The sequence below is a fragment of the Pseudogymnoascus verrucosus genome, assembly GCF_001662655.1.
Source record: "Pseudogymnoascus verrucosus strain UAMH 10579 unplaced genomic scaffold scaffold_68, whole genome shotgun sequence".
NCBI classification, from domain to species: domain Eukaryota; kingdom Fungi; phylum Ascomycota; class Leotiomycetes; order Thelebolales; family Thelebolaceae; genus Pseudogymnoascus; species Pseudogymnoascus verrucosus.
In genome coordinates, this window is record NW_017263719.1 from 137435 (window position 1) to 150325 (window position 12891).

Below are 12891 nucleotides of genomic sequence, written 5' to 3' on the forward strand. Positions count from 1 at the left end.
GCCTCGGCTTCCTCGAATTCCTTATCTTGAGCAAGTTTGGCGGCCTCCTTCTCCAAGCGCTTCTGTTCCTTCTTGCTCAACTTCGGCGCAAACTCTTCCGCCTCCTTAAATTCGTCTGCTTGATGCTCTTGATCCCAAGCCTCAGGTTCTTCCACCGCACGACTATTCGCTGCCTCAGCCTCTTCGAATTCCTTCTCCTGAGCAAGCTTAGCAGCCTCTTTCTCTAGCTTCTTCTGCTCTTTCTTGCTCAGCTTCTTGGTGAAGGAAAACTCATCAGCCTCTTTGAATTCGTCGTCCTGCAGCTCTCGGCTCTGAACCTCAGGCTCTTCGACGGGATGGTTATTGGCAGCCTCGGCTTCTGCAAACTCCTTGTCTTGAGCTAGTTTCGCAGCCTCAGCTTCTGCCAACTCCTTCTCTTGAGCTAGTTTCGCAGCCTCAGCTTCGGCCAACTCCTTCTCTTGAGCTAGTTTCGCAGCCTCAGCTTCGGCCAACTCCTTCTCTTCGGCAAGTTTCGCGGCCGCAGCTTCCTTCTCCAACCTCTTCTGCTCCTTCTTGCTCAGCTTGGGCATGAATGCATCGAAGTCGTCAAACTCGTCCCGTATCTCCTCCTGCGGAGCCCCAGGTAACCCAACTCGTCCTCGGTCAAAGAACTCGGGCACTTCCCGAGCCTCTTCGCCCCAGACCTCCTCGGGCTCTTCGGCGGCACGGCCATTTGCAGCCTCGGTGTCTTCGAATTCCTTGTCTTGAGCAAGTTTCTCGGCCTCCTCCTCAAGCTTCTTTTGCTCCTTCTTGGTCAGCTTCTTGCCGTAGGCGAACTCGTCAGCCTCATCTTGTGGCCCCACGACTTCAGGCTCCACGACAATCTGGGCTATCATAGCTTGGTGTTCGCGCTCCCGGGCGGCATCTTCCTCCTCCTGTGCCAGTTTCGCGGCTTCTCTCTCCAGCCTCTTCTGCTCCTTCTTGCTGAGCTTCTTCGTGGGCGCGAAGTCTTCAACCTCGTCGACGCGCTCCTCAACAACCTCACGGTCTGCCGATTCCGCAGCAGTAGCAGCAGCTTCAGCCTCGGCCGCTTCAAACTCACGGTCCATTGCAAGCTTCGCAGCCTCCTTCTCCAGCTTCTTCTGCTCCTTCTTGCTCAGCTTCTTCGAGGGTGTGAACTCATCAGCCTCGTCGGCGGGCTGCTCCGGCTCTGCAACCTCGCGCTCCCCGGAGTAGTGATGCGCCACCCCCGCAATAGCAGCAGCTGCTACTGCAGCGGCCGCGGCAGCCTCAATTCCGCCGAACTCGTGATCCTTCGCACGCTTTGCCTCCTCCTTCTCCAGTTTCTTCTGCTCCTTCTTGCTCAGCTTCTTGGAGACAGGAAACTCCTCCTCGATCTCGCGACTCGCCTCCTCCAGCACAGGCCCATCGCTGGCTCCGCTAGGATGACGCTCATAAACGCCTAAGTCCGTGACCGTCTCCGAGAACGGCTTATGGTACACCACCGTCTCGACATCCGATCCCGGCGGCGACGAGCGCCTCGCGAAGCTAGAGTCATTAATAACGATATTCGGGTCGAAACCCGAGTCCTGAAGTCCCGCTGCGAGAGTGGCAGCGAAGTCGATATCGTCATCAAAGGCTCCGGGCATGCCGCGGCTCTCTACATCGGCGCCGGGCTTGGGGCCAACGGAGGGAGGGGGACCGGGATCGCGGTGGTCATCCCTGGGGAGATCGCGCTCGAGGCTAGCGTCGTGGTCGTTGGCGTGCTCGGGCTCCACGGTGATGCCACGGTATTCGAAGGTCTCAGCTGGGGAAGCGGGGGCTTCGGCCGCGCGCGCCTTCTCTTCTGCCGCTTCTTCAGCCTTAATCTCAGCTGCGCGTGCGATGAAGGCACCGCGGATGTCTCCCCAACGAGAAGACTTCTTCTTCGCTGGTTCCGGTGCGGCAGCGTTGTGGATCGGGTCGGCGGCCTCGCCGTAGGGTGTTACGGGCACGAAGCTCTTGACTTCGTCTTCGCCCCACTTGACGCCCTTAGATTCCGACGGGGAGACCGTGACAATATCGCGGTCTGAGACCTCGCGATCATTTGTCTCGGGGGACCTAGTCCTCTCAGCTTCTGCCTTGACTTCACGGAGCTTCTGCGCCTCAGGTGAGGGAGTAGGATAGACGAGGTTTAGGAGCGGTCGGGAGAGGCCCATCATGGCTGGGTCGAAGGGGCCCTCTATCTCGCGGCTCTGCGAGACCGGGTACGCGCGGAGCACAACGGGGGAGAACGTCGGCATGTCCTTAGGGTGCATGACATGGTCGAGCTCGAAGTCGGCATTGGGGCTATCGTAGGGACCCTTCTCCTTGTCCTCGTCGTTGTTTTCTGGAGTCACAGGACGCGGTGCCGGTTCCTTGGCAGCCGCCTTGTTCGCGGCGATGGTCTCGCGGTACACGCGGTCGGCATCTTCTTGGATGAGATCGCGCTCTCTCTCGGTGCTGGCGGAGTATGACTTGCGCTTGCCCTTCTTAAACTCCCTCTTAGTAGGGCTGGAGTCTTCAGCGGCCGCAACATCACTTGATGCTGCGGGCGGCTCGTCAGTTACTACGCGAACGACCCGTACCTGCTCGGGGGATTTCTCTCTCGAACGGCCACGGGTCTCAGAGGGTCCGTCATCACGGGCTGCTGATGCATCCGGGACTACCGGGGTGCGCGCTCCTCCGCGAGCAAAGCGAGGCACTCTCTCCACCGTCACGATAGCAGGGGTGTGGCCTCTCTCAATCGTGGACCCGAGAGCAAGGGTATCCATAGGCAGCTCAGGCGCGCTCTCAAGGGCTCTTTCGGGAGCCTTCTCAAGAGCCCTGGCCGAAGGTCCATCGGCAGCTGCCTGACGCGATTTGTGGGGCCTGTCCGCGATCTCGAAAGCGTCGTCAGCAACCTGGTACTGGAATGGGTCGGGACGAGTGGCAGATACCAGCTGACGAGAGGTAGGGAGCTCCTCACGCTCTTCGCGTTCCTCGCCACGGCGTCGCTCACGCCTCTCATCCGGGCGGTAGTCGCGCTGCTCGTCATCACGGCGGGAGTCTCGGGGTCTATCGCTCTTTTCGTATCTCTCCGACTCGCGACGGCTTTCACGGCGCCTCTCACGATCGTCCTCAGGTTCGTGCACCTCCTTACTGCGTCGCTCGCGTCGCTTCGCTCTCTCATAATCGTCTTCGGTTCTACGCTTCTCGAGTCGGTTGGCCGCCATCCCAGCAAGTGCAACTCCAGCAAGGCCCGCACCAGCGAAGGTCGCGTAACCCCCAGAGTCTCTCTTGCTCCCAGAGTCCCTTTTACTCCCAGAGTCTCTTTTTCGAGGTGTAGAGTCCACATGAGCTGGGATGGAGGACTGTTCGTAGATAGTTTGCGAAACGGGTGTGAATGGCTTAGGTTGTCGTAGAGGTAGAGAGTCGGTGCGCGATACATTGTAGATTGGTTGGTCTTGGACAGACGCGACGGATCTCCGGCCTGCGTCAAAGTTGAGAGGGTCGTCCGTAGGCATTGGGAAGACGTGTTGTAGAGATCCAGAGCTTTGGGCACTTCCCCTGCGGGCGGGAGCAGCAGTGGGAATGTAGCCATCATCCTTTCCACGTAGACTCGGGGCTGGCGGTGGCTGCTGCGGTGACACATAGCCAGTGTCCCTCGCCGCAAAAGAGGATGGTTCCGGCATAAAGCCTCCAGGAGCATTGATGTCGACCTCTCCGAAGCCGACCGGCCTCGAGAGGACGCCATTCAGCGAGTTCTGTGGGCCGAAGAGCTTCGGGTCCACAATGGTGCTCTTGCGCTTGACGGGCATTGGAGGACGCGGACGTCCCCAATTCCATGTGTTCTCACCGCCATATGCAAGCCCCAAATCCACGCTGCTAGAGGAGTCGGACTCGTCATCGCTCGCTGACTCCCATCCGTCCTCATCCGCGCCATGGCTAGGTTTCGACGACCCAAGTCCACGGCTAGACTCCAGGCCCTTAACCCCAAGCCCATGTCTTCCTGAGTCCTCCCTCCTAATATGCACAATTCCCTGTTTCCGCGCCTCAATCAGGTCCATGCGGTTCTGTTTCCTTGCCAGCGCAGCCAATCCCGCGCCGACCTCTAGTATCTCCGTCTCAACATCCTTCTCCTTGCGCTTCTTCCCTTGCGCTGGACCCGCGGGCGCATACACGCCGCCCGTTTCGCGCTCCCTCCTGGAACCGTAGGGTGACACGTATCTCTCCTTTCGCTTCTTCACGTAGCCGGTTCCGTATGCGAGGTTGCTGTCGACGGAGCTGCTCGACGAGTTCCCCAGCTTCATGGACGCGCGGCTTCTCTGTTTCTTGACGCGGCGCCGCCTGTCCGGGGCAGCGAAGAAGGACCGGAAGAATCCCACGGCTGACCGGCGCTGGGTGGGCGACCTGCGCGAGATGTCGATGTAGCTCGAGCTGGAGGACGAAACATTGTCGCTGCTGTAGCGGCGGGGACCGCGGGTGCCGCGCAAGTTCATGTCCTCTTCTGGCTCGGCGTATATAGGTGCCGCTCTAGTATTCGAGTAGATCGGCTGTGGTTGTGTTTGTGTTTGGTAGCTGTCGCTGCGAGCGGCGTCGCGGCGATCCTGTTGTTTTGATGGCGAGTCTCGTTTCTTGCGGCGGGACCCTGAGGCCTCGCCGCGCGTACGAGCGTCGGCCATCGTGGTGGCTTAGTTGTGTAGTGGTGTGTGCATTAGCTGTCGGCGACGAGCTGAAGCGACACTGTGAAGTAGATATTTGCGATTCTGTCGGTGAGGATGATGGTGAGCTCAGGTATTTTGTGGTTATAGGTGCTCCACTCGGAATGATGAGGCTGGGGGTCAAAGTCTTGGCGGCAACGGGAGGAGCTGAGGGATTGTTTCGGTTGGTGCCAAGCATGCTCACTATGAGTTGTCCTACATACTAAATTTGCGCTCGACGCCTGAATCACATGATCTAGTAGGGGTATACAGCATGGGCGCGTAGGAAATCTATTTACAGATTACAGTACAGTATTCAGGTTGATATTGATACGTTATCCGCCGTCCTTGTTGATTGATATTTTGGAGGTAAACAAGGGGACAAGCTACTCTTGGTTTTCCCCATGGGACCCCGTTTGTACCATGGTTCTCACCGGGGCGTGCGGGACGGCCCCTCTGTCCACCGCCGAACAACTAATATCCCGCCAGTGGTACACGAGATTCTTCAGTAGCCAGGCACGAAATTCGGGAATATAAAAAGTTTCATTTATTTACCGTTTTTTTTAATTCAACCCTTCCCGCAGTAAAGGGGTCCAACCCAAGCGGTCTGCTGGAACAAACAGGCTAAACTGAAAGAACCCCACGGTTGCATCAAAGTGTCTCACATCGGGCATCAACTTGTCTGTAGCGTGGTAAAACTCAAAACTCGGTCTACGCTATGTACGTGGCTGCAATTAATTCCATATTTTCTCATTTTTTGACTCAACGTCGCGGCCCATGGCCCACCACAACGCAGCAAACTATTAGATCCAACTCATTGGGCGCGCAGACAACGAATTTAGTAAATGATCACATGAACTCCTCCATAATAGTATATTTGGACCTGCAGCTCGAGTGATGTCATATCGCAGACACGCAACCAACATACAATAATGTCAGGTTGGGCGTGTATCTAATCGGCGCACTTGCGCTGGCCTGCTACATAATTTCTCTGGATCACATGTATATGAGCCAACAGTCGATACCGTCGACTAGTAAATTGGACTGATTTTTATATTTGCTATGTAAGGCGTCGAGTCGAACATCGAGGGTGGGTTGGGACATAAGTAAACATGTGTGAAAGGTAATATTTATATTTTAGTATTATATTTGTTGAGAATATAAATCACAGGAAACACCTCTTCGGACTTTTTTTTTTGTCTCAGTCCATCATATGTCAACGATGTACTCACTAGTCTTTTTCAATATACTGACTATTTAAAGTCCAATCTAATTAATAATAAATTACTATATCCCTAAGCTTTCGTTGATACAGAGTTGTAGTATTGGAATGGGGGATTAATGACGTCCGGGAAATATTCCCAACTAAATATGTTGCCTAATACCGCATGTAGAATTCCTAGCCTGGTGAGATACGATTCTGTTTTATTAGTGCAACAACTCTCACTATCCAAAGTAGGGAATGGGAGGTGTGGAGAAAGACGACAATAGCTACTATTGCGTGGTATGCTACCGTCAAGAACAACCGATAGGACTGTAATTCCCCCAGCCACGAAGAGTCCAAATATATGGACTTCATCCCTGAATTCCAGCAAAATACCTGAACAACCCGACCCTACGTGATTGCTTTCGAGCCTTCGGAGGCTTGGGCCTTGGATGCGCTGGTTGCGCTGGTGGCGCTGGCGACTTAGCCCTCTCTCTGTTCGGCCCTGAAGGCGACAGATGAGGGACATCACCTCCTGATTTCTGTCCTGCCTTTGCCGCATCATCGACCACCTTCTTATCCGTCGCCTTTTTAGCACTCTCCGCATACTTCAGCTTTGACTGTGCTACGAGCGCTTCCTTTAGCAGCTCAGAAGTTGTTTCAATATCGCTGGTATTTGTTGTCCACTTGCTCCTCAAGTTAAACACCTCGGTGAGCACGGTGATGGCCTTTGACGGGTCACGGAGATAGGTCAAACACTCACCATACGAGTCCCCAATCCAAAGGAGGTCCGTGAGGGCATCCAAGTTCCGATCCCCGAGGATTTTGTTCACACGCGGACTTGCCTCGTTCCACACCATCCGCAGTGTCTCCTTCGCCGACTTGTATGTTGCCATTTGTTTCTCCTCGTTCTTGCACGCCTCCGCGTCCGCAATCAGCAGCTCGGCGTAGGAGCGACCGATCGTGAGGTTAGCGACGGTCAGTGCCAAGGGCCTAGAATCGTCCTTCTTGTGCCCGATAGGCAGAAGTGCCGTCTTGCATAAAAGTCGGAAAACGTCCATCGCGTCGGCGTCCCGGCCAGGTTGAGATAAAATGGCTCGTCCATAGCTCCAGCCAATTTGAATAGTAAGTACATTATTTACCCCAAGTTCTGCTGCCGCCTTCGCCTCTTCCCAAGCTGCCTTGAGCGTCTTCTCGGAGTCTCCGGTTTCCATGCGACTAAGCTGAGCTAATCCTAGCTGGTATTGATGCTGAAGACTAATCTTCTTGTTACCCTTTTCTTCAGCTAGTTTAGCTATAGATTTGTACAGCTCATCGAGATCGCCGCCGTCGTCGTTTGGTAGATGACCGATGGTGGATACTAAAGTCAACGCGGTCTTGATGCACCTGTTGATGTATTCGTTGCCGCTACGTTTCTCCAGCGCCTTCCATACGACCAAGAGAACTTCTTTAGCTTCTTTATAATTCCCAACACTGACGAAGAACTGGCCTAACTCCTGGCCACATGACAAAACGTCGTCGGTCAAGTTGATATCAGCAGCCTTTCCCCAGATCTTCCTTAGCGTCTCCACCGATTCCGAGCTGAGGTGGAAAGACTTCTGTGCGGCTACCATTTCCAATGCAGCGTTCGCCGCACCATTCACGTCATCCCTAGCGAGCCGGCGAGTGGCCACCTTTCTGTACCATAGGGCCGACTCATCTATCTGATCGCGCCTCTGACTGAGTAGAGCTAGACTGATACCGGCTCCATCTCTGAACTTGTCGTCCATTAGGCTGTCGTCGAACCAGACTTGCAGGTATTCCCATTCTACCGCATTAAGCTTTTCGCCTATGCCTTTTTCGAGGATCACGCAGTAGTCTTTGAATATGTCTTGTGTCTTCTCAGAATCCTTTCCTAGGTGTTTACGTCTGTCATAAAGGACTCTTTTTGCGATCTCTTCTGCTTCTTTGTGTTTGTCCATCTTCATCAGTGTCTTAACACGTCCATGCTGGTGCCCAAGCGCCTCCTGCTCGAGCGCTGTACGCCGGTTGGTATCTTCATCTGAAGAGTGCTGCTTTGGCAAGGCCTGTAGCCGGGAGGTCACATCCTTGTTTAGAGCATCGTAAAGTTCTAAGGAGACCGTTAAAATATCCTTTCTCATCGTAGCCGTTAAAATGGTATCCTTTTTCGTCTTTGAGTTCCCCTTGTCGGATGTTAGGACTCTGATACATTCATTGGTCCTATTTGCCATGTTGTGATACGCTGTCCTAAATTGTTCTCGACTCCCTCGGAGATCGCTGGCTTTCTTCTTGGCGTTTTCCAGCTCTATCTTCAGCGTCTGCAGTCCCTTCTTGGCGTTATCCAGCTCTATCTTCTGCGTTTCCAGTTCCTTCTTGGCTTCCTCCAGTTCTGTCTTTAGCGTCTTCAGTTCCTCCTGGGTTAGTTCTTGGACCTTCTCCAAGCACCTTGAATTCTCTTCTGCCTCTAAAAGCTTCGATTTTGTTGATGATAGCTCCTTTTGGACAGCCTCTAAGTCAGACTTCGAGGGTCGATTGTCGTCGGGTGGGGAAGACTCATTCTCCTGCCCCTGGACTTCCCGGTACGTTCCCTCAGGAGCAAATGTCGTCCCTGCAAATCCAAGCGTTAGGGTATTAAGCTGGCTTGCAATCGACAGGATGCTGTAGCGACACATCTCGCAACCCGATGATCCGCCCAGACACTTCCGACTGCCCGTGTTGGCAGCACATGTGCCCCAAGGTGTCCTGAGAGTCTTAAGGAGGTTATCCCGGCAAGCAGTCCAATGCTCTCGAAGACGGGATGACTCTTTGGTCGCATGCAGCTGGTTGCGCAATAGCTCCACAATTATGTCGGTGATTCTCAAACCAGTTCCTCCATAGAGGGAAAGCTGGTACAATTCTAATGTAGAACTTCGAGGGGCGTATGCCCGGGCTTCACCAAGATCATAAAGCCTGGCCCTTAGTTCGCCCAAAATCTCCTCCTCCGGCGTCATTGATGACAAGTAGTGAGCCATTGCTATAGGCCTGAAAATATGCTCTGAATGTAGAAACGATGACTAGAAGTTGAGGCGAGCAGTTGGTTAGGCAAATCTGCACTCAAAATAAGGCTTTGATGTATCGTGAAAATAAGTCTACTCCCCAATCCGAGCGAAAGGAGGAAATGCCTCCATTTTATCTTTCGATTCCAGCTCAGCCTTCCCCCTCCCGCCACGCGCCTCCATCTAATCAACAAGGCTGTCGGGTTCGGGAGGCACGAACTGCATTGCTGCGTGTAGTGCATGTGGTGTGTGGTACAGAACGTATGCACATGCATATCGAGAATACAGCCAACCACTAACAGCTGCGAATTCGCCGTGATTGTGACTAGGCTGACGAATTGCAGGTTTGCCGAGCCTCAATTTGGTCGGTGACTTAGCTGCAACTCGTGAACTATCAGCTATGGACAGCACGAAGCTCAAAATGTAACCCCAAAACAAACTGGGGTGTAGTGGAGATGGATCCGAGTGGAGATGATGTGGAATGCATACTTATTTATAATGCTAGAAATTGTGATAATAGCCAGTGGTTGGCTGTTTATTGAGCCGCAAGGTGAGCCAGAGCTCCCCTCTCAACAGGCAGGGCGGGCGGAATGGCCCGGTCCGGAGTGGCCCAAAGCAAGTTACCAGTTCTCACTATTGCGGTCACAGTTGCCGTCTGTCTACACCGGTCTCACCGGTCTACACCCTCGCGCAATGTGTCACACAAAAGCTGTAAAGGTAGGAACAACGTAGTGTAGGAGTATAGGCACCGGCGATGTGCATCGTCGATTACAACCTGAGATACTGTAAACCCTAACAACTGCAACCATAAATAGGTAAATTAGGCCTAGATAGGTGCTTTTACGAAACAGTAGCGTATTTCTTCAGAGTGAATGCCGGGGAAGCTTAGTTATCAAAATGTCGCCTAATCCATTGCCGAGGAAGCTCTGACCTGGCACCTTGATTATGACGTCGTTCGTGACCTACAAGGCTGAGGGCGATAAATACAGATATTCAGCCGTTCATTATATTTTGCCGTCACGAACTGGGAATTGTGATAGGACTTGGAAATCACGAGTGAGGCACCTGCGACGTGAAGCAGACTGAAGATTTTTGGGGATAAAATCAGTGGGAAGGAGCATACGACGCGTATCTTGCGGGAGCTTCGCCATAGCTTATTGACATCACACGGAGACTCGGCGTGGTTTTCCCAGCATCGCGCAGTGAACCTACAAGAACATACTTACATTGCACGCCTCGGGCAACAGGCAAGGGAGGATGGCCGCCTCCATCCTACCCTTCGATATCCCTCCATCATTTAGACTCTTAGCACACGACTTCGGCCGCTCACTGGCGTACCTCCTCCTTCCGCTCTCACTGCTCTATCTCTCACTCTACTTCAGCTTAAAGGGATATAAACGCGTCTATGGCGTGCTCACACTCGGGGCCCTCGTGGGGTTTGCGACGGCGACATCCGTGGCGCCAATAAACTGCCCGCCAGCAGCGTCACTGATGAATTTCGGAGGTGCGTTTGCAGTCTCCTCCTCACGCCCACCCGTGGGGTCTCCCCGTCCCAAACAAGACCCCAGCTAACACACTCCCAAGTTGCAGTAGGCGTCCTCAAATCTCTCGACATCTTCGCCCGCCGGCACCACCCACGCACCTACGCCGGCTCCGCCCCGCTTCCCCCATCCCTCCTCGCGCTCCTCCTCACCACCGAGCTGCGCTACGAAAGCTTCACCCCGAACCCCATCCGCGTCTCGACCTCCCCCTTCAGCGAACCCACCGATCTCGCTCTCCACATCGCCGCGTTCGCCGCGCTCCAGATGCTCCCACAGGAGCACGCGGTCATCCTCGCTTTACAGGTCCTCTTGACTATTTACATCCTCTGGACGACGCTGCAGCTCATTCTGCGGTACCATGATAGCCCACCGCTATTTGGACCTCTATACCAGGCCGATTCTCTTGGAGGATTCTGGGCCAAAACCTGGCACAACGCATTCGCATCGCCATGCACCTCGCTCGCGTACCACCCCGTGCGACGTGCGCTATCGCGGATTGGACTGCCGATTGATGCGGCGCGGGCCGGGGGGCTGGTAGCGGCATTCGCGCTGATGGGTGCGTTTCATGTCTACGCGCTTTCCCCTCTGATTGCGCGCGAGGGGCTGCGGAGGGTGTGGTGGTTCTTTGTTGGGAATGGAGTGGCGGTTGTGTTTGAGACGGGGGTTTGGGGGAAGGAGAGCTCAATGGGGAGGGGGAGGCGGAGGGGTAGGGCGGTGCTGGCTTGGGCGTTTGAGATAGGATTTGCGGCGTGGGTAGTTCGGGGGTGTGGGGTACCGGAGGGGTTGGGGGGGATAAGGTGGGGGGAGGTCTGTGAGATTAGGCAAGGGCCAGTCGGTATTGGATGGCTCGGAATGTAAGATTTGCTGTTTGGGGAGCGGGTTGAGGTGATTGACTTGACTTGACTTGGGTTTAAAGCCTGGGTTGGAAAGCGTAGATTGGAAGCATGGGATAGAATAGCCTCATTGAAGAGTTCTCATGGAGGACAAAGCAAGGGATAGGCAAATATCCGCGGTGTTGTAGCATTGGTTTGTCTAGCGATTATTGTTGTACGATATGGGTAGCAAGGGACATTCATAGATAGCAATAGAGTGATATTTGTTCCAATACTGCCGTGAATTCAAATGTTCATGAATAGTCTAAGCCACCCGCGAATTTAATAACCACACAAAATTACCCCTCACAGCTAACCTTACGAATAAATCTGACTACTTTTATAAAATATAGAGCAACCTTTTAATTACCCATCAAACAAAATACTCCATTTAATGATATGACGGCCTAGAGATTGCCGAAAAAGGCACCTTCTCTTAGTGTCTTACGTAATTCACTCGCCAGCTTTCCAACACTCCTACAACCCAAGCTTAATCACACCAATCTACCTGTGGCTTTGGTTCAAACAGCTGTATAGAGCATAAGAATAGAAGCTGTGGGGCCGCGGGTATGCACGTAGTGGATTATTCCCATCTTATAACTCCGGCAATCCTAGCCTCCCGCATGCCCCTCCTTTAATTCCGGTAACCCCCTGTTAGCTCGACGTTCCTGCATATCATACAAACACTCTAGATAATATTAAATATATATAAAAAGCCTCCAAAAGGTAATCGTAATTAAGACCACAGCAACTATATTCCAGCCTCGAGCCCTTCAATCCACTTCGCCCAACACAATGGCTGTCCAACTCTCCCTCCCATCCCTCACCCCCCGCGAAGCCGTCGCCGACGCCCTCCACCGCTGCATCCTCGGCATCGACACCAACAACCGCGACGTTTTTGAGTCGGCATGCCTAAAAGGCGAGGACATGATTATAACCCTTGGCCCCGCCACTTTCTCAGGCTGGGCCGCGATCAACGAGTTATTTGTCAATGTCTTCAAACTGATTACTACGCATATTGCGAGTAATATCCGTGTTGAACTTGAGGACGGCGCGGATACGGCGAATTTGACTGCGCATGTGATATCGTATCATGTGAAGCCGGAGGATGCGGTTAAGGTGGAGGATACGTCGTATACGGCGGGGACCTTGTATGATATTGATCTTGTTAGGGATGGGGGGGATGGGTTGTGGAAGATTAAGAGGTGGGACCTGAAGATTCAGTGGACTACGGGTGATAAAGCTGTTCTCCATGGGTAGACTTTAGGGCGTCACTATTTAAAATTATGAACGTTGCACCTAGTGTTGGTTGGAGATCTAAAATAATACCAAGCAAGAATATATGTATGACTTCTTCTTAATTCTCATCAGTGTTGCCCGAGTACTACTCTACTCGGGTGATATTTTTGAGTACTCGGGTATTCGCCGAGTACTACTCTGAATACTCGAGTACTGCCAAGCCCTTGGCAAAGAGGGGTAATATAGATTGTAGAATAGATAATTGAAGCTTCTACTTGAGCGTTCTGTATTACTTCCTGTAATGAGTGACTCTTCGCTGTC

The 12891-nt window shown here is 53.3% G+C and overlaps 4 protein-coding genes across 4 annotated transcripts in view; 2 read left to right on the forward strand and 2 right to left on the reverse strand.

Annotated features, from left to right (window-relative positions):
* Positions 1–4661, reverse strand: part of VE01_10100 (uncharacterized protein) — a gene marked incomplete at its 5' end in the record, with an annotated part of 17473 nt that extends 12812 nt beyond the window's left edge. Inside the window, one exon of the mRNA XM_059464128.1 lies at positions 3–4661. Within this exon, the coding sequence (XP_059319287.1) occupies positions 3–4661 (4659 nt within the window). The remainder of the gene's footprint in view (positions 1–2) is intronic.
* Positions 4662–5972: 1311 nt separating this feature from the next.
* On the reverse strand, positions 5973–9767 carry VE01_10101 (uncharacterized protein). The gene is made up of 2 exons (XM_018279508.2): positions 9408–9767; positions 5973–9301 (listed from the first exon to the last, which is right to left on the reverse strand). Exon 2 carries the CDS (start codon positions 8892–8894, stop codon positions 6255–6257), a length of 2640 nt encoding a protein of 879 aa, XP_018125869.1. The 5' UTR covers positions 8895–9301; positions 9408–9767; the 3' UTR covers positions 5973–6254.
* A 125-nt stretch (positions 9768–9892) lies between these two features.
* VE01_10102 (uncharacterized protein) lies at positions 9893–11551 on the forward strand. Its single transcript, XM_018279509.2, has 2 exons — positions 9893–10422; positions 10503–11551. Exons 1-2 carry the CDS (start codon positions 10176–10178, stop codon positions 11315–11317), a joined length of 1062 nt encoding a protein of 353 aa, XP_018125872.1. The 5' UTR covers positions 9893–10175; the 3' UTR covers positions 11318–11551.
* A 504-nt stretch (positions 11552–12055) lies between these two features.
* On the forward strand, positions 12056–12591 carry VE01_10103 (uncharacterized protein; the record flags this gene model as incomplete). The annotated part of the gene is made up of 1 exon (XM_018279510.2): positions 12056–12591. The coding sequence occupies exon 1, from the start codon at positions 12127–12129 to the stop codon at positions 12589–12591; it is 465 nt and encodes a 154-aa protein (XP_018125871.1). The 5' UTR covers positions 12056–12126.
* Between the last annotated feature and the right edge of the window lie 300 nt (positions 12592–12891).